The sequence below is a fragment of the Bos taurus genome, chromosome 19 (genome assembly GCF_002263795.3).
Source record: "Bos taurus isolate L1 Dominette 01449 registration number 42190680 breed Hereford chromosome 19, ARS-UCD2.0, whole genome shotgun sequence".
NCBI classification, from domain to species: domain Eukaryota; kingdom Metazoa; phylum Chordata; class Mammalia; order Artiodactyla; family Bovidae; genus Bos; species Bos taurus.
The window spans coordinates 23,789,855-23,816,789 of NC_037346.1; the positions used below are offsets into that span (position 1 = coordinate 23,789,855).

Sequence of the window (26,935 nt, forward strand, 5' to 3'; positions counted from 1 at the left end):
AAAGCTTTTGAGGGGAAGAATTAATGATTAAAAAAAAAAAAAAAAAAGAGTTTCTGAGTGTTCTGTTGGGCCTAGTTCAGTCTGAGATGTCTGTCAGGCACTCAGTGAGATGTGGAGTTCTCAAACCCAGATAGATCTGAACCTGAATCTGGCTTCTGCCTTTACTGAATGTGTTCAGTTTGGGCAAGTTGCTTAGTCACTCAATGCCTTCCACCCCTCTAACCCTCCTTCCGTGGACTGACAGGCTAGCGTTTGTAATGTGCCTGCTCCAGTGCTCTAGTGCCTGGCATATCACGGGTACCCAACAGAGAATATCCTGGGACTCCCTAAATTTTTCTTATATCTTCTCATTTTCCAGCTTAGAAACATGCGATGGCTCTTTGTTATACAGCGGCTTGTGGACTGACTTGGCTCATAGACACATTTTGTTTGGTCCATGTAGAGAACATTTGGTTATCAATGTCTAGAAGTTGGGAGTTTACATACAAATTGGGATTTCTGGCTTACCTTGAAATGTTGAAAACGCTGGTAACATTAAGCTGGCATTCCTGCTTGCAGCCTGGCAGAAAGGAGCAGCAGTTGCCCCTTTTGTAAGGGATGTGCACTCTTCCATTACCATTGGTTCACTCTCCCAACTCTTTTTTTCATTGAGGGAAAATGTACACAACATAAAATCAATCATTTGAAGTGAACGATTCATTGGCATTTAGTATATTTACAGTATTTTGCAACCATCATCTCTGTCTAGTTCTAAACTATTTCTGTCACCTCCAAATCAAATCCCATTTAGCTCTTGCTCTCCATTGCCCCCCGCACCCCCCGCCCAGCTCCAGCCCCTGGCATTCGCTCATCTGCTTTCTCTTTCTATGGATTGATTTGCCTATTCCGGATATTTTGTAGAAATGGAGTCATACAGTATGGGACCTTTTGTGTCTGGCATCTTTCACTTGGGATGCTTTTCTGAGGCTTATTCACCTTGTAGCTCGTATGAGCACTTGGTTTCTTTTCCTGGCTGAATGATATTCTGTTGTGTGGATGCACCACAATTTGTTAATCTGTCCGGTTGTGATGGACATTTGGGCTGTTTCTACCTTTTGGCAAGTGTAAATGGTGCAACTCTTCAGTGCATGAATGAACAACATTTGTGTAAATGTGAGTATTTGTGTGAGTACTTGTTTTCGGTTCTTCGGGTATCTACCTAGGAGTGGAATTGCTGGGTCATATGGCAACTCTATGTTTAACTTATTGAGGACCTGCCAAACTGTTTTCCACAGCAGCTGTGCCATTTTACATTCCCACCAGCAATGTGTGAGGGTTCCAATTTTTCCACATGCTCGCCAGCACCTGTTATTTTCTATTTTTTGACTATAGCCATCCCAGTGGGTGTGAGAATGGTATCTCATTGTGGTTTTGATTTGCATTTCCCCACAACTCGACTGAAGGGACTTAGCATACCCATGCACACCACTTAATGATGTAGAGTGTTTTTTTCATTTTCCTATTGTCCGTTTGTATATCTTCTTTGGAGAAATGTCTGTTCAAGTCCTTTTCCTATTTTAAAAGAGGGTTGTTTGTCTTAAGTTATCAGAGTTCTTTATATATTCTGGATGTGCACGCTTATGTGCTACTCAGTGGCTTCAGTCGTGTTTGACTCTCTGCAACCCCATGAACTGTAGGCCACGAGGCTCCTCTGCCTATGGGGTTCTCCAGGCAAGAATACTGGACTGAGTTGTCATGCCCTCCTCCAGGGGGTCTTCCTGACCCAGGGATCAAACCAGCGTCTCCTGTGTCTCCTGCATTGCAGGCGGTTCTTTACTGCTGAACTACCAGGAAAGCCCATGTGTTCTGGATACAGATGTGTGCCTTCCAAATATTTTCTCCCATTCTGTTGGTTGTTTTTTTACTTTCTTGATAATGTCCATTAAAGCACAAAAGTTTTGAATTTTTATGTTCAATAATTTATGTTTCCTTTTTTGTTGGTGTCGTGTCTAAGAATACGTTACCAAATCTAAGACCATGAAAATTTAACCTTGTGTTTTCTTCTAAGAGTTTTACAGTTTTAGCTCTTAGATTTAAGTTTTTGCTTTCTGCATGTGGTTTGGTGTACAGGTGTCCAACTTTGTTTATTTTGCACGTGGGTATCTAGTTTTTCTAGCACCATTTGTTGAAAAGACTGTTCTTTTGGTCTTGACCTTGTCAAGAGTCAATTGGCCAGAAATGCATGGATTTATCTCTGGGCTCTAAATTTTATTCCATTGTTTATCCTTATGCCAGTAATACACTGTTTTGATCACTGTTGCCTTGTAGTAAGTTTTGAAATTGGAAATTGTGAGTTTTTTCCCAAGAATGTTTTGGCTATTCTGAGTTCCTTGAGTTTCCACATCAATTTTGGGAACAGCTTGTCAACTTCTGCAAAGAAATCCAACTTGAATTTTGATAGGGATTGGATTGAATCTGTTGATCACTTTGGGTGGTTATTGCCGTCTTCACAATACTGATTCTTCCAACCCATGAACAAGGAATGCCATACCATTTATTTAAGTCTTCTTTAATTTCTTTCATCAATGTCTTTTAGTTTTCAGTACTTGAATCCTTTACCTCCTTGGTTAAATTATTCTAGGGATTTTATTTTATTTTTTTGATATTCTTGTAAATGGAGTTGTTTTCTTAATTTTCTCTTCAGATTGTTCATTGCTGGTGTATAGAAGTACAAATGACTTTTGTGTGCTGATCTTGCACTCTGCAATTTTTCTGATTTTCTTTATTAGCTCTAGTAGTGTTTTTGTGGATTCTTTGGGTTTCCCATATTGGATCATGTCACCTGCAAATATAGTTTTATTTTTCCTTTTTCATTTCTTTCTCTTGTCCAATTGTTCAGGATAGAACTTTCAGTACACAAAATAGTAGTGGAGAAAGTGGGCATTCTTGGTTCCTGATCTCAGGGGGAAAGCTTGCAGTATCATTGAGCATGATGTTAGCTATAGGTTTAAAAAAAAAGCCCTCATCATGTTGAGGAAGTTCCTTCTATTCCTAGTTTTCTGAGTGTTTTTTTCATCAAGAAAGGGCATTAGATTTTGTCAGATGCTCTTTCTGTATCGAGATGATTTTGTGTTTTTTTTTTTTCCCCTTAATTCCATTAATGTGATGATTGATTTCCTTCCTTATGTTGAACCAACCTTGCATTCCTGGGATAAATCCCACCTGGACACAGTGCGTAACATGCTGTTGGGTTTGATGAGCTAGTATTTTGTTGAGAATTTTTACATCTGTGTCCATCAGGGATATTGGTCTGTAGTTTTATTTCCTTGTGGTTTCTTTGTGTGGTTTTGGTAATGCTGGCCCATAGAATGAGTTAAGTAGTGTTCCTTCCTCTTTGCTTCCTCTGGAAGAGTTTATGAAGGATTGGTGCTAATTCTTCTTTAAATGTTTGTTGGAATTTACCATGAAGCCGTCTGACCCTGGACTTTTCTCTGTTGGGAGGTTTTGGATTACAGATCCAATCTCTTGTTATCTCTTCATTTTTAAATGTTACTTGCCTGGTACTTGTAGTCATTTGCATTTTCAAATCCTCTTTCATAGATTTAAAAATGAATCTGCCTAATTTTGAAGATGTCTTATAAAAACCAGCCATCCTCCCACTCTTTTCCCTGTCCTATCTCTGCTCTGGCCAGTTTGGTCCCTTTCACACCCCCTCTGCATTAAACATGATAATTCCATAGGTCAGTGGTTCTCACAGTGTGGTCTCTGGTCAGGAGTATCGGTATTACCTGGGAGTGTGTTAGAAATGCAGATTCTCTTGGCGGCAGTGTGGTGGTGATGGCAGGAACCTGGGTTTTAACAGCTCCTTCACGTGGTTCCATTGTATCACCATTGCCATAGGTAATAAAGAGTCTTGCAGGCTCCTGACCCAAGGTGACATAGTTGAAGCTGTGCCTCTGCAGGACTCCAGCAGCCAAGGAGCTATGTTCAGTGTGAGACGGTGGGAAGGGAGACCAGAGCAGGGAAGGAGAAGCATGAAGTGTGCATAGGGGAGAATTGATTGGAATAGGACCTGTGTCTGGATGGAACTTACTGGGGACTCCTGTTGGCTGTCCAGGGTGAGGGGTGCAGTCTGTGGTCAGAGAAGAGACAGCGCTTAGGAGCACATGCAGTGGCCTGGCCTGCCCTGACTGTAGCCATCCCGAGGAGATAGCTCCAGTCACTTACAGTCAGTCTCCCCTGCCCATTTCATTCTCATCTTGCAGGGCAGGGTTTTGAGTCATTCACTCAGGAAATGTTTCCTGAGCATCTCCTCTGTGCCAGGCAGCTGTAAACCCAGGGATATAGCAGTGAAGAAAATAATCAGAGCCCTGCCCTCAAGGGCTTTCTGTTCTCATGGACCATCCTTTGCCTTCCTCTACAGGTTTCAGCAGCCAGGCTGGCATCCAGCTGGCCCTCATCCTGCTATCCTGCAGATAGGGGCCTCTGAGCCAGCAGCTGAGCCGGGATAGCTCAGTGTGTGGTATGGTTGGGCAGCCCTGGGACACATCTGATCTGGTTCCCAACGGGGTGTGTGCTCTGGGCTCCCAGCTCCCCAAGTTTCCAAAAATCTCTATGAAATTCTGCAGGAATCCTTTTCTTTAGTGATGTCTTCCTTCCCTGTGGGATGAGAAACCTGCTCAGACCCCTGTTTTCTCCCCCACCCCAAACTCATCTCCATCCTGTTTTCGTGGGACCCCTGTGGGCTGGAAGACACCTTGTCTTCCATCCTTGTTTGGTTTTAGCCCTTCTGGTCACTGTTAATATGACTTGGCCTCTTCATGCACGTCCTGCGTTGAGGCTGGATCAGGAGACAGTCGCTGCTGCCGTGCATGGAGTGAGTCCTGCGTTGGGTGCCGTCCCCGGCTCTGCAGACAGGCTCACGTTATCCGACCACAGCCCTGTGAGTCGGTGCGGTTCTGAGCCCCGTTGCAAGGCTCAGGTGCTCACACAACCTCGTCCTGTGTGTGAGCAGTGGGTGGGTGGTACCTCCTGGGCAAGAGTGTAAGAAGGCTGCTCACACACAAACACAGCCTGCCTGCAAGAGGGGAGCAGAGGAGCCCAAAGCTAGGGCAGGACCCCCAGCAGGGATCCGGTGGGCAGCAGATGGATGGTGGTGGGTGTTACATCTCCAGCGAGGTTCAGAGAGGAGGAGGAAAGAGGTGGGGAATGTGCTGGTGGGGGCCTCCGAGCTGCGATGCTGTAAGAAGGAAAGAACAGGTGGCCGCCCATCTGCTGGGAAAGGCCGCATCCACGTGTAGAGCTGCTGTGGACCAGAGAGAGGTAGGCCAGGCCGCTTCTGTCCCCAGGAAGAGGCCAGGGTGCTGAGATGGGGCGGTGGCCCTCCTGTACTGAATTTCTTCCATTGTTTCTGCTTCTTCACCACCTGGGCAGGGGGCTGGCACCAGAGTGAACAAGGAGGGGTGCCGGGAAGATTCCTCAAGACTGGCTTTGCAGTTCCTGTTCTCTCCTGCCTCTGTTACCTCGGACCTCCTCTGACCCTCTCCCCACAAGGACTTGCTTTGTCCTTCTAAAGAAGTTTGGGTAGTTTCTGTACGGGGAGGTGGGAGGACATGGCTTGAACTTGGACAGACCCTCGGGGCCCAGCCTGTGGATTCCTTAGCTGGGCGCTGGCTCTCGGTGATTATTTCATGGACTACTCGACTGGCTGTTAAAGCAGAGCCCAGGGGGAAAGCTGGCCTCTGCTCAGATTTGGGTGGTGATGGCTATTGCTAATAATAAGTTAGACAGCTGGGCCACTGCTACTGGTGAGGAAGCCGAACTACATTTCTTGCTAACTGATGGAGGGGGTGCCCTTCTGAAGGATGCTTCCGGCGGGGCCTCATTCTGTCCTGAAGGGCCTGTGGGATGATGCCCGTGAGTCAGTGAGCATTTATTGCATGCCTGCTGCGCGCCCTTGGCTGCGTGAGGCAGTCTCAGGGGGTGTGGACAAGGGTGGGACTGGAACTGCGGTCCCAGGCTGGCCTGAGTCACCTTGCTTCTGGGTGGAAAAGGAGGCTTGCTCTTTGCCAAGGCTGGCACCATCCCACTGGAAAGTTCAACAAGTCACCACGAAGTGGGGCCAGGTCAGCCCAGGCCGAGTTGCCACTGGCCAATTTCTGCTCCTGGACACTGTCCACGCCGCAGTTGTCCACCCTGTGCGTTACTCAGGACTGAGGCTGAGTCACAGCCCTTTTATCTCATCATCTGTGCCAGCCCCGAGGCCATGGAGCATCTTCATTCAGGAAGTAGACCCATTTTTAACAGTAATCGAAACACACTGCCTCTGGGAAGATGGACGAAGTCAAGAAAAGCTTAATCAGGAGAAGGTGGGACTTCCCTGGTGATCCAGTTGTTAAGACTGTTTGCTTCCACTGCAGGGGGCACGGGTTTGATCCTTGGTTGGGGCCTAAGATCTGGCATGCTGCACAGCGGGGCCAAAAATTAAATAAATAAAAATTTTCATAAAAATAAAAGGAAAAGCTAACTACCTAAAGGTACTAGATCATCTCCCAGCAGGACAGAGTTTATTTCCAGAGTGAAGTTTCTCAGAATTCCTTATAGAAGTTGCTGTTTTTCCAGTAGTCATGTATGGATGTGAGAGTTGGACTGTAAAGAAGGTTGAGCACTGAAGAATTGGTGCTTTCGAACTGTGGTGTTGGAGAAGACTCCTGAGAGTCCCTTGGACAGCAAGGAGATCAAACCAGTCAATCCTGAAGGAAATCAACCCTGAATATTCATTGGAAGGACTGATGCTGAAGCTGAAGCTCCAACACTTGGCCACCTGTTATGAAGAGCCCATTCATTGGAAAAGACCCTGATCTGGGAAAGATTGAAGGCAGGAGGAGAAGCAGGCAGCAGAGGATGAAAAGGTTAGATAGCATCACCGACTCAATGGACATGAATGTGAGAAAACCCCAGGAGATAGTGAAGGACAGGGGAGCCTGGTGTGCTGCAGTCCATGGGGTCATAAAGAGTAAGACACGACTTAGCGATTGAACAATAACAAAAGCCATGGACCAGGCTCTGGCACTTCTTGTTTATATTCTTACTTCATCTTCACGTGAGCCCTGAAAGGCAGGGGCTGATTCCGCTTTCAGGTGAGGGAAGTAAGAGAGATTGAATCACAGGCCTTGTGCCACACAAACCGGTCAGTAGGGTGTCGGCCACTCTCCAGACCTGGATTTGACCACTGGATTCTATGGCTCCTGTTGAATTGACCCTCTGTATCCATGGGTTTTGCATCCACAGATTTAACCAAAGATTTTGATTTTGATCCCCAGCTGGTGGAACCTGTGGGAAAAGGGGGCACTTGTGCGCCATCATTTTCTTTTCTTAAAAAATTTTCTTTATTCATTTATTTAGTTTTGGCTGCACTGGGTCTTCAGTGTTTCATGGGCTTTCTCTAGTTGTGGTGAGCAGGGGGTACTCTCCAGTTATGGTGCACGGGCTTTTCATTGCACTGGCTTCTTTTATCTTTTTGGAGCGTGGGCTGTTGGGGGCGGGGGGTATGGGCTCAGAAGTTGTGGTACACAGGCTTAATCACACCAGTGCATGTGGATTCTTCCCGGACTAGGGATTGAACCTGTGTCTCTTGCATTGGAAGGCAACTTCTTAACTAGTCGACCACCAGGGAAGTCCCTGCGCCATTGTCTTTAAGGGCCTGGAGCATCCTTGGATTTCAGTATCCTCAGGGATGCTGGAACCAATCCCCCACAGATATTAAGGGAGGACAGTCTTTCTACCATACGCAAACCTCAGTAGCTTTCCAGGAGCTTCCAGATTAAGCCCAAATTCCTGACATTCAGAGTCTCTCAGGCCTGCACCCTCCTTTTCAGTCTGAACTTCAGGATGTTGACCCAGAGGCCTCGGGCAGCCGAGTTGATCCACTCACCGTTCATTGAGTACACACCATGCTCCTTCACCTTTGCCCTCGTGTTATACCACTGCCTGTAACGCCCTCCGCACCCTTTCTATTAGGCTTCCCTAGTAGCTCAGATGGTAAAGCATCCACCTGCAATGCAGGAGATCTGGGTCCAATCCCTGGGTTGGAAAGATTCCCCCTACCGGAGAAGGAAACGGCAACCCACTCCAGTATTCTTGCCTGGAGAATCCCCATGGACAAGAGGAGCCTGGTGGGCTACAGTCCATGGGGTCGCAAAGAGTCAGACAAGCCTGAGCAACTAACACACACTCCTTCTCTATCAAGTGATTCCTGTTTATCTTTTAAGGTCTGGTTGCATTTACAACCAGAAGCCTTACAAGAAGCCTTCCTTGATGCGGTCATTTTAAAACATGACCTCGAATTCTTTGACACTTCTCTCCTGTAGAGGTGGAACCTCATTCCTATCCGTTCGAGTGCAGGCTGGTCATGGACACTTGCTTCTGAAGAATAGGACAGGGACTTCCCTGGTGGTTCATTGGTTAAGAATCCGCCTTTGAATGCAGGGGACATGGGTTCAATCCCTGGTCAGGAAACTAAGATCCCACCTGCCACGGGGCAACTGAGGCCACAGGCTGCAGCTTCCAAGCCTGTGTGCTCTGGAGCCTGTTCACCACAGCTAGAGTGAAGTCTAAGTGCTGCAACAAAAGATCCCACATGCTGCGAGAAAGTTCCTGCATGCTGCAACTAAGACCCAAAGCATCCAAATAAAAAAAATAAATATTAAAAAAACCCATAAAGAATAAGGAGTAGGATAAAGAATAAGGATAAAATAAGATAAAAGTAAGGACTAGAATAAGGAATAGGTGTAAAGGTACTATAGCTTCTTTTGTGCTTTCTCTCTTGGCTGCCTTGCTCTGGGTGGGTTGGGGTGGGGGAGGGTCAGCCGCCATGCTGTAAGGACACTCAAGCAGCCAAAGGAGAGGTCCGTGTGATGGGAACTGGGCCTTCCTGCTGACAGCTTTGTGACTAAACCATCTTAGAAGCAGATCCCCTGGCCACAATCAAGCCTTCAGCCTCTGCTGACATCCTGAATGCAACTGCCTGAGAAACCTTGAGCCAGAACTGCCCAATGAAGCAGTTGAATTCCTGACCCATGGACATTGTTGTGAGTTGCTAAGTTTTGGGAGTAATTTGTTATGTAGCAGTAGTGAACTAATATTCTTACCTCCCAGCAAGGAGTGCTGCCTGCCTGCTCTGAACCACTGGTCACCTGAAGCATCACTAATTTTGTCTCATAATTTTTAAGATCTGTTGTTGTTGTGTGGTTTCAAAGTCACATCCGACTCTTTTGAGACTCCATGGAGTGTAGACTGCCAGGCTCCTCTGTCCATGGGATTTCCCAGGCAAGAATACCGGAATGGGTTGCCATTTCCTCCTCCAGGGGATCTTCCCGACCCAGAGATTGAACCGGAGTCTCCTGCATGGCAGGCAGGTTCTTTACCACTGAGCCACCTGGAAGGGGGCCCTTCCCCAGTACTTCCAGTGACCAGTATTTAATCATGTGGGGTTAATTGATTAACTAGCACAAGAGCATTGTGTAAGAACACACCTAAGGTTTTTTTGGTTGCCAGATATAGATACCAATGGGTAAGTTGGATGTGGGGGTGATTCAAGAGAATTTCTTTATCTATAACACACAGGGTCATGATTAGACCTGGAAATTAATTGGCCTGAATTCAGGGGCTTTCTGTGGGCACAGAAGGCTGTAAAACTTGTGTTCCTGGGAGTGCTATCTTATGAAAGTGCTGGTTGGGGCATACTGTAGCAGGAGTTGGGGAAGGGAAGAGAGGCATGTTAGAGCCTCTGATTATGTGTTAAAGTCTTTGCAGTTGATTAATTACAGAAATGATTTATAATTATTATAGAAAATTGAAAAAATACTGAAAAGCAAAAAATTATCCTTAACCTATAACTCAGCTTGGCAAATATCCTTCAAGAGTGATGTGTACATCCACAGGAAGATATATATGTTGGAAAAAAAAAAAGCATCAGGACTTCCCTGGGTGGTCCAGTGGTTAACAATCCGCCTGCTAATGCAGGGGACACGGGTTTAATCCTTGGTCTGGAAAGATTCCACGTACCTCAGAGCAATTAAGCCCATGTGCCACAACTGCTGAGCCCACCCTCTAGAGCCCATGAGCTGCATCTGCTGAGCCTGTGCGCCCTAGAGCCTGTGCTCCTTCACCAGAGAATCCACTGCAGTGAGAAGCCCGAGCACCACGGCTAGGGAATAGGCCCCACTCGCTGCAAGGAGAGAAAGTCTGCACTCAGCAATGAAGCCCCAGTATGGCCAAAAATAAATAAGTAAATAAAACATAAATACAGTATACTAACGCATATATATGGAATTTAGAAAGATGGTAATGATAACCCTGTATACGAGACAGCAAAAGAGACACTGATGTATAGAACAGTCTTATGGACTCTGTGGGAGAGGGAGAGGGTGGGAAGATTTGGGAAAATGGCATTGAAACATGTGAAATGTCATGTATGAAACGAGATGCCAGTCCAGGTTCAGTGCACGATGCTGGATGCTTGGGGCTGGTGCGCTGGGACGGCCCAGGGGGATGGTATGGGGAGGGGGGAGGGAGGAGGGTTCAGGATGGGGAGCACGTGTATACCTGAAATTAAAAAAATAAAAAAAAGAAAAAAAAAATAAAAATAAAAAAATAAAAAGGGACCATATTGTTCTGATCCTTACTTTTCTCACTGAGCGATATGACATGAGTCTTCATACCAACATAACCAGTACAGATCTCCTTTTAGAGTTATTTTATTGTATGGGCATACTTCCGTGTATTATTTATTTTTCCCTTATTGATATGTACTTCAACTATTTCCACTGTTTTCAACCCATAAACAATGTTTCTACAAATATCCTTGTATACACTATTTTTGTGTAGTTGCCCAAATAGTGCTTTAGTGTAAATTCCTTACAGTAGGTTTATGGACCAAAATACCTGAACATTTTTCAGGCTTTGGACACATTGTACCAAATTGTCCTTCAGAAAGTACCAGGCACACGCTTATCTGTAGTCCTTGCCAGCACTGACTTTTCTTTTTAATCTTGGCCAATCTGATAGGTGAAAGATGTTATCTTCTTATTATCTTAACTACTTTAATAACTAGGGAGGCTGGGCATGTTTCACTGGTCATTTTATATTTCTCCTTGAGCAAATTGAGTCCTTCGCATATTTTTGTTTCCTTTACAAAACTTATTTCTTTGAAACTGAACTATGCAAGTAATGTAGGTCTTCATGCTTGTGAAGCATCCCATATATAAAGCAGAACTCCCTTCCCTACTCTCTCCCTCTTCTTGTTATAATAACTTTTTGACAGTGTGAGGTATATTCTTCTGTATTATTTTCTGTGCATTTATATACATACCTATAAATAATTTTAGGTTTTGTTTTTACTAAAATGCGGTCACGTTCTCTGTGATGTTCTGAATTGCACCCCTGCCCCCCTATATTCAGTAGATCTTGGAGAGCATCTTATGTTAGCAATATGGAACTACTGCTTTCTTTTCGAAACATATTTATTTTGGCTGCATCCGATCTTAGTTGCAGCATTCAGGATCTTTCGCTGTGGCAGGCAGGCTTCTCTCTAGTTGAGGCATGGGCTCTGTAGTTGTGGTGTGTGGGCTTAGTTGCCCTGAGGCATGCGGGATCTTAGTTCCCCAACCAGGAATCGAACCTGAGTCCCCTGCATTGGAAAGCGAATTCTTAAGCATGGGACAACCAGGGAAGTCCTCAGATTTCTTTCCGAATAATTGAGCAGTTTTATTTAAAGTGTACAGTTTAATGGTTTTTAGTTTATTTACAGAATTGTGTAACCATTACCACAATCAATTTTAGAACATTTTTCATCAGCTCCAATAGAAACTTTATATCCTGTAGCTTCCAAATCCTCCATTTCTCTGAGCCCTAAGCAACCACAAATTTACATTCTGTCTCTATAGATTTGCCTATTCTGGGCATTTTATATTAATGGAATCACATAATATGCAGCCTTTTATGTCTGTGTCCATTCACTTAGCACAGTGTTTTCAAGGTTTATCCATGTTGTAGCATGTGCCAATACTTCATTCTTTTTTTCAATGGTTGAATACTATTCTAGTGTCTGGATATCCTATAATCTGTTTATTCAGAAGTTGATGGGCATCTGGGTTGTTTCCACTTTGGGGGGTATTATGAATACTGCTGCTGTGAACATGCGTGTACAAGTTCTTGAGTGGACGTGTGTTTTCACTTGTCTTGGGGGTATATACCTGGGAGTGGAATTACTGAAATGGTAGTTCTTTTTATGTTGCTGGGTTCAGTTTGCTGGAATTTTGTTGAGAATTTTTGCATTTATTTTCATAAGCTGTATTGGCCTGTAGTTTTCTTTTCTTGTGATGTTAATTTTGGTGTCAGTGTAGTACTAGCCTCATGAAATAAGTTGGGAAGTGTTCCCTCTTCTATTCCTGGAAGAGTTTGGGAGGAATTAGTATTACTTTTTCTTTAAGGGCTAGAATTTACAACTAAAGGCCATCTGGACCTGGGCTTTTCTTTGTGGGTAGTTTTTTGATTACTAATCCAACCTCTATTATTTATTATAGGTCTTTTTAGATCTTCTGTTTCTTCCTGAGTCAGTTTTGGTAGTCTGTGATGGCTGGGGATTGTCCATTTCATCTGCTATGTATTAGTCGCTTAGCTGTGCCCCACCCTTTGTGGCCCCATGGACTGTAGCCCAGCAGGCTCCTCTGTCCATGAATTCTCCAGGCAAGAATACTGAAATGGGTTGCTATTCCCTTCTCCAGAGGATCTTCTCAACGCAGGGATTGAACCTGGGTCCTCCGTATTGCAGGCAGATTCTTTACTGTCTGAGCCACCATGGAAGTCCCCATTTCATCTAAGTTATCTAAATTATTGACACATGGCTTCCCATAGTATTTGTATTTTATTCTGTGTAGCTTATTCTGATCAGTTTCCTATAGATCGATATTTAAGTTGTTTCCACTTTTTTTTTTGCTGTTACAAACAATGCTTCAGTGACCATTTTATTGTGTCTCTCTCTGTGTTCACGTGTCAGTGTGTTTATAGTATATGTTCTAGAAGAGGAATTGTTCGGTCAGCGGTTTGTGTATTTAAAAATGTTGATTGTTTGTTTCTATCTTCTTATCCTCTTTCTTCTCATCTTTCTATCCTTACTAATTTGTATAAGTTCTTTTTTTAAAAAGTTATCTGTTTATTTGGCTGTGTCACATCTTAGGTGTGTCATGCGGGCCTTCTGTTGCGGCTTGAGGGCTCCTTTCTAGCTGTGCTGTGCAGGCTCAGTGATTGTGCTGCACGGGCTTAGTTGCTTTGCAGCATGTGGGATCTTAGTTCACCAGCCAGGGATCCAACTGCCTTGCCTGCACTGGGAGGTGGATTCGTAACCCCTTGACCACCAGGGAAGTCCCTGTGTAAGTTCATTATTATTCTTGGTATCCTGGAGATTGGAGTTGGTTAGAATCCACAGAGCAAATGGGAAGGATAGATTTGAGAGCTGGATGTTTGATGGCAGCTTCTGGTCAAAGGTGCTTGATGTGGGTGCCCGAAGCTTGTCCTCGACCCTGAACATTCACATGTGGGGTTTCCAGACTCTGGAACCTGAACTTCGCAGAGGTCGGAAACTCTTTGCCTCTGATGGGCCAGTTTTAGCTTGGGAGAGGTCACTTGGAGTCTGAAGCAGGGCCTGGTTTCTGCCCGTGATTCCATAAGGGTCCTTCCATGGTGGTTCTCTTCTGAGAATGTGGAGGCTGACGGGGACATCAGGCAGTTCTGGCCTGTGGGTGCCTGCAGAGGAAGGCAGGATGGATGCCCTACCTCTATGTGGAGAAGCGACAAGGACATGTTTTCTTTTCACTGCTTTCTTTTGTTCCCTATTCATCTGGAGACAGTCCATTCTGTGTGCTGATTAACTCAGGGCTTGCCAATGCCCAGAAGAAAGTAGAGCTCTTTTCACAGAATGGGAAGTGAGGACACTTCTGGTGGAACCTCTGCCTGTGTTTTGTTAGGATACAGCTTTCAGCCCCTCACCCTTCCATTCCACCTTCTTTTTCTCTTTTTGGTCTTATCTGGAGTTTACAAAGTTGGCACCAAAGTAGGTTAAAATTTTTACATAGTTTATGATTTTAAAAATAACCCATCCAGGCTCCTGGAGGCTGCAGTTTTCAGGCTTTGCTCTCAAGTTCTCGGGTTCCCAAAATGTCCCTTGGGGACAGCGGACAGGGACAGGCAGAGGTGACCCGCCAGGGCTCAAGCTTCCACAGCTGTTTTGGTCAGGGCGGCATGCTTTAACTGGTTTTGTATGCTGGAATTCTAAGTGAGACTTTTGTGAGGAGACAGAAGGGGCTGTGTGTTGCCACAAAACTTGGAAGTCTATTTGTGTGGGACATCTTGGCCCCACTGTTGGGTTGAAAGCATCCCAAGCACAAATGCTGCCGGAGGGTGAATCTCCAGGCGCTGGGGAAACCTCGGCTTTTCCCAGGGGCCCCTCCCTCTTGACAGAGACTGAGTAACTGTTCTCTCCAAGGCCATGTGCCAGCCTGGGCGCGCTTTGTTCCCCGTCTTGTTCTGTGGGGTGTTCTGGCCCTTCCAGCCCTGCAAAGGCGAAATCAAATTATCTTCTCTCTTGATCCAAATGAATTTCATCCCTGGGGAAGCCGGGGTTGAGCTTCCAGACAGTCAGCAGGGAGGCTTTTTCTCTCTACCTCCTGGCTGACGCCCTGTCTTTGTCTCTCTGCCCTGTTTGTGTCTTTCAGTCGGCGGAGTTCTTCGAGATGCTGGAGAAAATGCAGGTAAGCATCCTCAATGTGGGGGTGGGGTGGGGTGGGGCAAGGCCCAGGTGGGAGTGCCGCAGTGACCTCAGGACACAACACCAGGAGAAACCCACGGGCAAAACTCAGGTCCTTGGAGGGAGGGCAGAGGGGAGAGCACTCACAGTTCTGAGGACCTGGGCCATTTCCACGTGAACAGCACTCAGGATTCTGGAATGGTTCCTGCCTGAAGGATGGAGAGAAGATAAACAGAACCTGCCAGCAGGGCAGACGGATGTGGGGAGGGTTTGAGAGGGTCCGTCATTCCTGGAATGGGTCAGAAAGAAAGCCCCTTCTTAGAGGAGTCATCTCACGTCTGGGAGGCAGAGCAGCCAAGTAGGAGACAGACCTGAGTTCAAATCCTGCTTCTAACACTCGCTAGCACTAGCTCCTACCCTTTTCTGAGCCTCTGGTTCCTGTTTTCTGTCTACTCACTGTTCTCGCTTCACTCTGATGCCAAACGCGTGGCCGTTTTCCCACACTAAACAATTCAGCAACACCAGCTGGGTGCCCTACAATTTCACCCAGTTCTGACACAGTCTCCCTGGAGATCTCACAGGTGAAGGGCTCAGTCCCACAAGACCACCCTCCTCTGACTTCAACCCCAATCCCAAATCCAGATTATCACTCGTGTTTTGACTCACTGGCTATAAATCAGAGGTTCCCATGATCACTCCTTGGTTCCATTAATTCACTAGAGCGACTCACAGAACTCAGGAAACCCACTGACTTACTAGGTTAACAGCTTATTATAAAAAGAGATAACTCAGGAACAGCCAGATGGAAGAATGGCCGAGGGCAAGGTATGTGGGAAGGGATGCAAGCTCCCATGCCTTCTTCGGGAACAGTGTGTGTTCACCAGCTAGAAAATCCCCATCCTTGTGGGTTTTTGTGGAGGCTTCTTTAAACAGGATGATTGATTAAATCATTGGCCGTTGGTGATTGATTGACTCTCCAGCCTCTCCTCTGTCTCTGGAGGTTGAGGGTGGGGCTGAAAGTTCCAACCTTCTAATCAGGGTTGGTTCCCCTAGCAACAAGCTCCCATCCTTAGGGGCTTCCCAGAAGTTACCTCATTAACATAAGCTTATGAATAACAAGACACCCCTTTCACCTTTCTGGTTCTGGAGCTGTTTCAGAAATGAAGGACAAAGGTTCAAATGCTGTAAAAAGAGATGGTCCATTGCTCTTAACACCTAGGAAATGCCAAGGGTTTTAGGTTTTTCCTACGTTTATAGTTGGCTTTCTACAATTAGAAAGAGCTTTCCCTTTTCTCCGTTCATTTATTCATTTGTCCATCTACCCATCCATCCATTCATCCATTCACTCATTGGTATGGACTCATGGATTCTGATTGTACTATAGTTTATAGTCTATGTAATAAAATCTTTATTTTAATGCTCAAGTTATCTTAGATTTGGCCAGTGGGAGCCCCTGGGACCTGGCTGCTATACCAAATATATATTAATATTTCTCATAAATCATGATAGCACAGGTTCTACAAATGAGAATGCAAATACCCACTTACATGGTTGTCCGGATGAAATGAGAAATAACAGTTACAGATGGGAAGAAGATGCTGATGATAGCCTACACATTTCAGACACTTCTCTGGGCTCAGAGATTGATAGGTGTCACCTCATTTCTTCCTGAGAAGTCCCACAGGAAGTAGGTATATTGTTATCCCCATTTCACAGATGAGAAAACCAAGGCACAGAGCTATTAAGTAAAGCACTCAAGGGCTGATAGGTTGTTATGGTAGCTTTGGAGCCAGAAGGCTTAGCTACTATGTTATGGTGGCTAAGTAGATGCTCCAGGCTCCAGGAAGGAAGATTCTGTAGTGATGGTTTGGAAGCTCTAGAAGGGAGGCAAATGAAGTGCCCACAGTCAGCCTGAGACGCAGGTGGAGCTGCTGAGAGGGTGACTGCCACCAGCAATCAAGCATGGTCCTCATGGAAAAGCCAGGTCGCCGCCCTAAGGGTGGAGAGAGGTAGGGATGGTTGAAGGGAAAACTATTATTAGTGGTTGTGTTATTATCACAAGCAAGTTATTAAAATCCCCTTCTGTGCCCAGCAGTGTGTAGACTACAAGCTAATTTATATGTATTTAGGGAACCTACAGTCAAGTTCGGAAACAGGGAGGGCCTTGGCCTTGACAGTGAGTGGTGGGAGGCAGCACATAATTAAGTAAAGCCGGGATTTCTACCTCAATCCCTGGAGTCCCGCTCTGCACTCTGCCAAGCTGGTGGGGAATTTGCAGCTTGCCCTGCCTTCTCTCTGGTTGCTCCTGCAATCCACTCACCCCTATCTCTTTACCCACTTCCCTCCCCCTAGCCCTGACTCAACTGACCTCATCATTCTCTTGTTTCAAGGCTGCTGAGTTGTCTTCTCAGCTAGATTGGGAGCCTGTCAAGGGCAGGGGGTCTGTTTTATTTTTTTCTGGCCATACTACGAGGCTTGCAGGATCTTAGTTCTCTAACCAGAGATGCAACCACGCCCTCTGCAGTGAAGCTTCAGAGTCTTAACCACGGGACCACCAGAGAATTCCCAAGGGTCTGGTTTTTATGCTTCCTTTCTGTCTCCACGGCAGGTGGCTGACCCCTGTGGGTGGGTGGTCAGTTTCATCTCAGTTGAGACTACCTGGGGCTGAGACCAGGCTTCCCAATGCTTGGGCCTCTGCCTAGTGCCCACTGGGCCCCAGCCTCCAAGGGGCTGCAGCTTCCAGCTGTTCCATGTGTCTGAAAGTCATGTGGGGAAGTGGCTGGTGTGAAGTGTGGCCGGAGTCTGTCCTTGAGTGTGGGCGCCCTCTTTCATGCTGCGGGCGTGGAGACAGAGCCTCAAGTATTGTAGCATCCAGGGCTCTCTGAGAGTTGTGAAGAGCTGAGACTAAGATCCAGGACTCCTGACCTCCCTGACCGAGAGTCAAGGGATTTGAAGAAGAGCAAAATCCTTTCAAGCAACAGAAGTGCACAAGCTTTGGATCCCTTCGGTCCTGGGTTCAAGTTCTATCTGATACTCTCTAGCTGAACATCCTTGGTCAAGTCATTCTACCTCTCTGAACCTCAGTGTCCACATGGCCAGGGATGAGGGAGGGGGCCATAATCATGACACCTATAGCAAGGAGATCAAACCAGTCAATCCTAAAGGAAATCAACCCTGAATATTCATTGGAAGGACTGATGCGGACGCTGAAGTTCCAATACTTTGGCCACCTGATGTGAAGAGCCAACTCATTGGAAAAGACCCTGATGCTGGGAAAGATTGAAGGCAGGAGGAGAAGGGGGTGACAGAAGATGAGATGGTTGGATGGCATCATTGACTCAATGGACATGAGTTTGAGCAAGCTCCGGGAGATAGTGAAAGACAGGGGACCGAGGTGTGCTGTAGTCCATGGGGTCGCAAGGAGTCGGATACGACTTAGCAACTGACTTAGCAACTGAACAACAATAGCAAAGGCTGACGCATGGAGAGGCCCCAGTGCTGGGCGGCAGCTCTGTCGGGGGGAGGGCACTGGAGGAGGTTTGCTCACCTGCCCAGGGCTGTTTCCAGGGAGGGATGACTAACGAAGGACAAACAGACCAACTCCTGACATCACCCCTCTCTTCACCCTCCCAGTTTGCTTCCCTGGTCAGGGACTGCTGTCCACTCAGGTGGTTTTCATCCCATGTGGGGAAAGGAGGGCCTGTCGAGTGGGAGGGGCCCTCCCCACGCCCTCCTGGACGGCGCTGCAGGTGACTCAGTCCCACCAAGTCCGGAGAAGCCCGAGTCTAAATCCACCCAGTGAGTGAGCAGGAGTCCTGGGCTCTGAGGGCTGCGGGACAGGCCTCCGCAATGTAGACACACGGCCCGGCTTCACCTCCAGGTGCTGACAGCCACTAGCTTCAGGAACCTGCTCCCAGGGTCCCCGCTTCTGTGTTGGTAAATAGGTGCTGAGGGTTTTCAGAGGAGACTGAAGGAGGGAGCGCTGTGCAAGGTCAAGCTCCTGCTCTGTAGTATTATGATCAGGCAGGGGCTGCTGCAGGACACTCTTCTCTCCAGAGGGGCCTGCGTGTCGCAGTGTGTCCCAGCATCTCACACCCTTGTCGGAATTTATTCAAACAGTTTTGGGGACACCATGTACCCCAGCCCCTCAAAACCCATTTAAATCAGAACGTGGCACCGTTTGACCGGGCCCTGCTCCCCAGAAGAGCACCTTCCAGACGCCTGCAGATGACACCCTTTAATCCAGGCCCAGTGAAGGTGCCTGACCCTTGCGATGACACCTCTGTGAGATGGATGGGTGGATGTTAGAATCCTCATTTCGCAATTGAAGCTGTGGAAGCTGCAAGAGGCTCAGCTTCGTCAAGGGTCACTGGCAGTAAGACAACAGCAGAGTGAGGACCGGGCCACCTGCCTGTCAGCCGTGGGGCCTCCCACCAGGGAGGGGTGGAGCTGCTGTGGCATGAGGTCCAGCCTGCGGGTGCCGACACCCCAAGATGCAGGTTTCCATCCCTCACCCCTCACCTGTTGGCTTTGAGAGAGCCTGTTGGAGATGTTTAAGCACCGGAATGGGTCTTGCCTGGTGGTACAGTGGATAAGAAGCCGCTTTGCAATGTAGGGGACATGGGTTTGATCCCTGGTCTGGGAAGATTCCATGTGCCATGGGGCAACTAAGCCCGTGTAACCAACCCCTGCTTGCTGCAACTAGGGAGAAAGCCTGTGCAAAGCAACAAAGACCCAGCGCAGCCAAAAAAAAAAAGCACCAGCATAGAAAAGCTGCTTACCTATAGCTTTTACCATATTCTGACCACTCTTCCAAGGGCTCAACACATTCTCAACATTGAATCTTCACTACCAGAGTAGGTGCCGTTTTCATTCCCATTTTACAGATGGGAACACTGAGCTACACAGAGGTTTTGTGACTTGCCCAGGGTCATCAGGTCGTACGTGGCAGTGTTGGGATTTGAACCCCCGTGATCTGGCTTGGAACCCCTGTGATCTGGCTTGAGCCCATGCTGTTAACCTGCTGCCTTGCCCGAGGCTTCTGTGAGGCCTGAGTGTGTAAGGGCCGCGCCAGCTGCCGCTGCTGCTGTCACTAACTGCCAGCTAAGGCAGCTGCTCCTGATAAACTCCTCTGTTTGGCTCGTCTTCTGTGACCTTTGCTTTTCCATGGATCCTCTTTTCCTTGTTTCTGCAGGGGATCAAGCTTGAAGAGCAGAAGCCGGGACCCCAGAAGAACAAGGTGGGCTGGGCGGGTGTCAGAGACAGGGGACACAGCGGGCTTGCTGGGTTCTGCTATCTTACGCTGTCTACCTCAGATTTTCACCATGAGCCACTTAAGTGACCACACCATGTTGACTGGGGCATAGTGGGCAGCAAGGGGGGCCCTGGCTTGATGCCTTTGGGGCAGCTTCTGGGTGGACTGGGGTGGAGACAAGGCTTGAGGCTCAGCCTGGCTTCTCTGCACCCACTCCTGTGAATGGACCACATGCCGTGTGTAGGGGTATCGGGCTCTGCTCCAGGTTCCAGAGGCATCAACTCTCAGCTTCAACTTCCATTGCCCAGGCCCAGGGGTGCAGCTCATCACTTGGAGGTCAGCCCTCTTACCTGGAGGGGGCTGGATGGGACCAGAGGTTACCTTCCTGTCACAGCCTCCTAGGGTGAGCAACTGGGTCACCAGAAGTGTGGGCCTCAAGCGCTTTGCATACTGCGTCTTCAGCTGGCAGGGTTTGCACTCAGGTTCTGTCACTCTGGGAAAGAACTCAAGCCAGGTTCCAGAGCTGCCTCTAGGCTGTTTTTCTGTCCGGTGTTCTGCCCGTTGATCCTCCCAAGGCCCTGCTGCAGTCTGCCAGGCCCCCAGCCCACTACCTCCCCCATCTGGGAGAGGGGAATGCAAACAGTGGTCAAACGTGATGGGTGTTGTGGGGATGGATGGTGACATTGTCTGGTTTGTCTTGCAGGATGACTACATTCCGTACCCCAGCATCGACGAGGTAGGAGCCCCCTGGCTGCCTTCAGCTCTGGGTCCTGTCTCTGGGGCGCAGCTAGGGGAGCTGATGGTGATGATGTTGATGGTCCCTGTCCGGCCCCACGTGGGAGAGAACGCTGGCCCTGGAACTTGAGGGCCTGAGGTCTCTTCCCATTATCCCCTTTGTGACCTCAGCTTTTCCATGTGTAAATTGGAGGTATCTGCCAAAGCTTTGCACCTCTGGTGCTCCAGGGTCGGTGAAACTGGAGATGTTGCAGGGCTTAGAGGAGGGGTTCATGTTACTGCTTTTGGCCTCAAAGATGGGATCCCCTCCTTGGAGTGGTTGGAAGGTTGAGGGACACCCCACCGGCACCCCTCCCCTCCTTCTGTAGACCCGGGACAGGCTGCAGTGCCAGACCCTCCCTCTGCCTCCAGGTTGTGGAGAAGGGAGGCCCATACCCCCTGATCGTCCTGCCCCAGTTTGGGGGCTACTGGATTGAAGACCCCGAGAACGTGAGCACACCGACCTCCCTGGGCAGCAGCATCTGTGAGGATGAGGAGGAGGACAGCCTCAGTCCCAGCACGTTTGGCTACAAGCTCGAGTGCAAGGGTGAAGCCAGGGCCTATCGCAGGCACTTCCTGGGGAAGGTAAGGCCCGGGGACCCAGGGCAGGGAAATAAATAGCTGCTGGAGGTGGGGGTGGGGGCAGGAGCCTGGCGTTCCTCTCCAGGCCCCCTTTCTCTCTGTCTCTCCTCTTCCGAGTCCTGCCCCTGTCCTTGCTGTCTGCCAGTGTCTTGACTGGCTCTGCCCCTTGGGCGGGGGTGGGGGGTGAGGGTGGGGCAGACGGAGCATCTGCAGAGCCAGGAAGGCTCGTGCGTGATGGGTCCAGGTTGGGAACACCCCCGACACATATTTTAGAAGGTGATGGAATGGGTAGTGTTTGGAGGTGAAGGAGAGTGGAAGGAAAAAAAAAATGTTCTCACACTTAGGAAGTCTGTTTCTATCAAAATAGTACAAGTCTCTTGTGTCCTCATTCTAGCAGGTCCCCCTTGGTACTTGTACCAGATGATGTGCTGTGAGCCTCTGATGGCTTAAAAGTGACGACCTTACATTTCCTTAAATATATTCTGCCCACCAGACTTGCCAGGTTCCGGAAGTCCCGAGGGCAGATTCCCGAAATCTCCAGCCTAAGGCAGTTTTGCAGTCTTAGGAGTTGTGTGTCAGCACCTCCTGGGGAATGTGTTAAAATGAAGATTCCAGGGCCCTACCCTGAGATAACTGGTCCTAACTAGATGGGCTACCTGAGCCAGGGAGAGACCCACTGTCTAGAGCACCAACTGGTTCCACCCTCCCAGCTTTATTCCTGCAAATAGTCTGAAATGGGGAGGATTGCCCCTGGGAGCGAGGCAGCAGACTAGGTATCTTGTGGTGAAGAACTTGTGCTTTGGTCAAGACAGATGTGGAACCCTGGATCTTTCACTTATTAGTGATGTGACCTTGGATGGTTAACGACTCTGAACGTGGTTTACCCATCTGTGAAATGGGCATGATGATGTTTTCTTCTGCATAAAGTTAAGAGTCAGGATTAAAGGAGTGAAGGGATATTGGGCTTTTAGCCCAGTGCCCGGCAGGTCCTGGGACTCCGGGCAGTTGGAACCCGTTACTGTGGCCCTTCTCCTCCTTCCCCTCATCTGCCCCTCCCCGCACCATCACCGGCAGAACCACAAGATTCCCTTTTGTCTCTTCCTTGTTGCTCTGGGGCTTCTGACTCCTGGTGAAGCAGGTGATTTGGGGGAACATGTCTGGAGGGTGCCCTCCTGGTGAAGGAGGTGATTTGGGGGAACATGTCTGGAGGGTCCTCCCCATCCTCGCTAATGTCTGATTTCTGTCTCTAGGATCATCTGAACTTCTACTGTACCGGCAGCAGCCTGGGAAACTTGCTCCTGTCCGTCAAGTGTGAGGAGGCCGAGGGTGTTGAGTACCTTCGGATCATTCTCAGGTGGGGCTTTGGCGCTGTTGGAGGCCACGCCTCTAGTGGCCGGTACCCAGAAATACCGGTCTGACCGGTCTGGTCTGGGTGTGCTGGGGAAATAAACCTGGCTGGAGTCTTGGGGATCTGTGTGAGTTGCCAGGCGGGGAGACCAGGTGTCTGTGCCAGCTGGCTGACTGCAGGAGTCAGCGTGGTGTCTGGTCTCAAGGTCACCTAGACCATACCCCCATGGGCTTCTCTTGTGGGGACTGGGACTCGGAGGAAGATGGTTCATCCTGCTGAGATGCAGCTCCAGACTGTCCTGGGAGAAGGTTTCCCAGAACACTGCCTCCAGCGTGCATCTGGCCGCAGAAAATAGGTCCCAAAGCATCTCTGTGTACCCTGGGTTCCCCAAAAAGGAATGGTGGTAACAACCGGAGCACTGATTCACAGCCAGGCTAGGGACCTCTCCCCAGATTATGACCTTCTCAAGGGCAGGAACTGGAATTGGTTTCTGTTGGGCTTACGTGTTTTTTAAGAACATCTTTTGCAATGATGACAGTGGGATGGTCCATGTTCTCCTCAGGCCTAGTGGTGAGAAACACAGAGGATTTTAATGCATGGCACCGTATGATTTTATTGATTTGCACAGGATGCTGTAGGAACACAGAGAGTCAATCTTAAATATCTCTGTCCCCATTGGGCTGGTGGAGAAGCGGGGAAAATCAGCAATGGTGCTTAGCAGTGTGCTGGGAACCTGTCAAGCTCCCAGTCCATATTTGTGAATCTAATTGGAAGTCCTTGATGGTATTTGGAAAAGAGCAATAGCATTTTTTCTCTGCCCAAGTTTTGAGATAAAAATGGGATGGAGAGTGACAACTAGCCTTGCAACGGGAAGGATAGGAGGAGGGGGGAGCTGGTACAAGGAAGTTGTCAGCACTTACCCAATTTTGATTTGCTCTTTCTTAAGAAAGGAACCAATTTTCTTTGCTGAGGTTCACCTGGCTAGAAATGATGTTTGCAAGGCAAGGAAGAGTCCATTAAATCACTAGCACTAATATTCTGAGAGAGTAATACCTGGATCCCCATATCCTAATAGGATTTCAAGTTGGTGAACCTCTGTGAAGAAAATTACTTCCTTTCTTAATAAAACTCAGACCCAGATGGGGTAGCATTTCTGAGTAAGAAGATAATTGAACACAAGGATCTAACCCTCTTTTTCTAATACCATATCCTATCTGAAATGCCACACCTGGACTTAAAGAGAGAGAAAGATGCTTGGCACACAGCATATTTTGATGATTTTTATATTCTTTGGTAATCTATGGGGTGATATTGAGAACTGACCTCAGTGCCTCTTCCTTAGAAAGCAGTGTAATGAGGGAACAGATGAAATGGAAATTGCTCAGTCGTGTCTGACTCTGCCATCTCAGGGACTATACTGTCCATGGAACTCTCCAGGCCAGAATACTGGAGTGGGTAGCCTTTCCCTTCTCTAGGGGATCTTCCCAACCCAGGGAAGATCTAACCCAGGTTTCCCGCATGTTGGAGATAATTCTGTGCTGTTTAGAAGTAAGGGTGAGCCCTGGAATATTCAGGGGTCTTTCCACATGGAACCACTTTTGTTGTTTTGGGTCAACAGCATTTGAAATCAATGCCTAGGGGAGAGACTTCCCTGGTGGTCCAGTGGCTAAGACTCCACCCTCCCAGTGCAGGGGGCCCGGGTTTCATCCCTGGTCAGGGAACTAGATCCCACATGCTGCAATGAAGATTTCGCATGCTGTAACTAAAAAAATCTCACATACGACAAGGAAGATCAAAGATCCCTCGTGCTACAACTAAGACCAGGCACAGCCAAATAAATAAATACTAAAAAGAAATGCATAGGATTCTTTTTTTAAAAAAAGGCCCTGGGGAGTTAAGCTCAAATGTGGGTTTCCCAGTAGAAATCCAGTGAGCAGGGTGGCAGAGAAAAGCCATTCACCAGCTAGGAGGTTGGGTAGCCACATGGTATACCGAAAGCCAGATGTAAAAAAAATTGGCCCCACGGCCTAGTAACTTCACCAGGCACAAAGAAGAAATTATGCAGAGATGAAATTCCCCTGCTGGCAGTGACTCTATCCCAGCTTCTTCCTCATTCCCTGTCAGCTTCTGGATTATTTAACTGATGTCTTAGAGCAACCAGCTCTCCAGCTAAAATCTGAGGATTCTAACAACATGTGTGTGCTGTGAGAGTTGCCAAGGAGAATCTCCTTACAATTCGGAGACAAGTAACAAGCCCGAGCGGAGAAGGCACTGGCGACCCACTCCAGTACTCTTGCCTGGAAAATCCCATGGACGGAGGAGCCTGGTGGGCTACAGTCCATGGGGTAGCTAAGAGTTGGACATGACTGAGCGACTTCACTTTTCACTTTCATGCATTGGAGAAGGAAATGGCAACCCACTCCAGTGTTATTGCCTGGAGAATCCCAGGGACAGGGGAGCCTGGTGGGCTGCCATCTATGGGGTCGCACAGAGTTGGACATGACTGAAGCGACTTAGCAGCAGCAGCAACAAGCCTGAGTAGATGTCACCTTTTTCAATGTGTGTGCTTGTTGAGTCGCTAAGTCATGTCCAACTCTTTTGTAACCCCATGGACTGCCCACTAGAGTCCTCTGTCTATGGAATTTTCCAGGCAAGAATACTGCAGTGGGTTGCCATTTTCTACTCCAGGGGATCTTCCTGACCCAGGGATCGAACCCGTGTCTCTCATGTCTCCAGCATTGGCAGGTGGATTCTTTACCACTGTGCAACCCGGGAAGCTCCACCTTTCTTAAGTTTGGATATAAAGAGAAGGAGAGGGGAAAAAAAAAAAAACCCAAACCCTAATAGTTTGGTGAAAGAAAAGATCCTGCATCTAAAAAAGCATAACTTAGCATTTAGAGTGGAGAAGGCGATGGCACCCCACTCCAGTACTCTCGCCTGGAAAATCCCATGGACGGAGGGGCCTGGTAGGCTGCAGTCCATGGGGTCGCTAAGAGTCAGACACGACTGAGCGACTTCACTTTCCCTTTTCACTTTCATGCATTGGAGAAGGAAATGGCGACCCACTCCGGTATTCTTGCCTGGAGAATCCCAGGGACAGAGGAGCCTAGTGGGCTGCCATCTATGGGGTCGCACAGAGTCGGACATGACTGAAGCGACTTAGCAGCAGCAGCAGCAGCAGTGTTTAGAGGATAGGAAAATATCCAAGCTTTGGAAAGGATTTATTATAGCAAGCCAAGTTAAATTCTGATATCCATTAACTTTGTATTTTTAGCAAACCTCTAGAAAAAATAAACTGTTTTAAAAACAAAAGATTAGGGACATCCCTGGCAGTCCAGTGGTTAAGACTTGGGGATCGAACCCACATCTCTTGCATCTCTTGCATTGGCAGGCAGATTCTTAACCACTGAGCCACCAGAGAAGCCCATTGTGTTCAACCCATGCTATTATATCCGAAATTTCATTTGAAGCAGATGCTTTTCTAGGAGGGCATATGTGACTAGATTTAACATGAGGTGAAAAACCTGACCAGATCAATAACAGTAGTGGAATAAATTGAAAAGTTCTCAAAGAATTCTCTCTCCAGAAGTTTCTAGATCTAGATGGTTTGCAGGTAGTTATTTGAAACTTGTAAAGAACAGATTTCATTTAGAACTTCAAAGATAAATAGGAATTTTTAAAGCTACCTAAAAATAGATTATCTATGAATGACAACCAGGCTGAGAGCAAGTTTCTTATCAGCCATGGGACAGTGGGACAGTAGCTTTAAAATGGTGGAAGAAAGCTGTTCAGACATTTAAAAAAATGAAAGGAGTACATTATTCACAGAATCTAACTGAAAGAATCACTAAAGGATATACTTCAGCTAGAAGAAAATAAAAACCAAAAGAAAAGATGCAACTAAAAAGTAAGAAGAAATAGATAAACTATGTTGATAAATTTAATTACGACTGGAAAAAAGAATTTTTTTAAAGAAAAAATTCTTTTTTTTTCCTAGAAAAAATTCTTGAATTAAATTTATAAACAGTTATACAAAAGACAGTGGGAAGGAAAGAGTTCAGTAGCTTTTGTGTCTTCTTCCTTCCTCAGGAGAGAAATAGCAAGTAAGTTTAGAGTTTGTTGGAAAAATATAAATAGGTGTATTGGAAGTTATAGAAATACAATATATAGCTCTTAAACTAGCAGAGGGATAAAA

The 26,935-nt window shown here is 47.4% G+C and overlaps 1 protein-coding gene across 8 annotated transcripts in view; it reads left to right on the forward strand.

Moving 5' to 3' along the window:
- RAP1GAP2 (RAP1 GTPase activating protein 2) overlaps nucleotides 1-26,935 on the forward strand; it is a 202,277-nt gene that overhangs the window by 125,094 nt on the left and 50,248 nt on the right. For 6 of the 8 annotated variants that reach the window (XR_009491678.1, XM_059878465.1, XM_003587395.5 and 3 more), the window contains 5 exons: nucleotides 14,751-14,786; nucleotides 19,977-20,021; nucleotides 20,740-20,772; nucleotides 21,183-21,395; nucleotides 22,643-22,746. Coding sequence is in view for 7 of the 8 variants with exons in the window: in XM_059878465.1 (XP_059734448.1) it covers nucleotides 14,751-14,786; nucleotides 19,977-20,021; nucleotides 20,740-20,772; nucleotides 21,183-21,395; nucleotides 22,643-22,746 (431 nt within the window). In the remaining variant the exon portion in view is untranslated. The remainder of the gene's footprint in view (nucleotides 1-14,750; nucleotides 14,787-19,976; nucleotides 20,022-20,739; nucleotides 20,773-21,182; nucleotides 21,396-22,642; nucleotides 22,747-26,935) is intronic. The other 2 variants (XM_024980711.2, XM_010815879.4) reach the window with 1 other exon arrangement.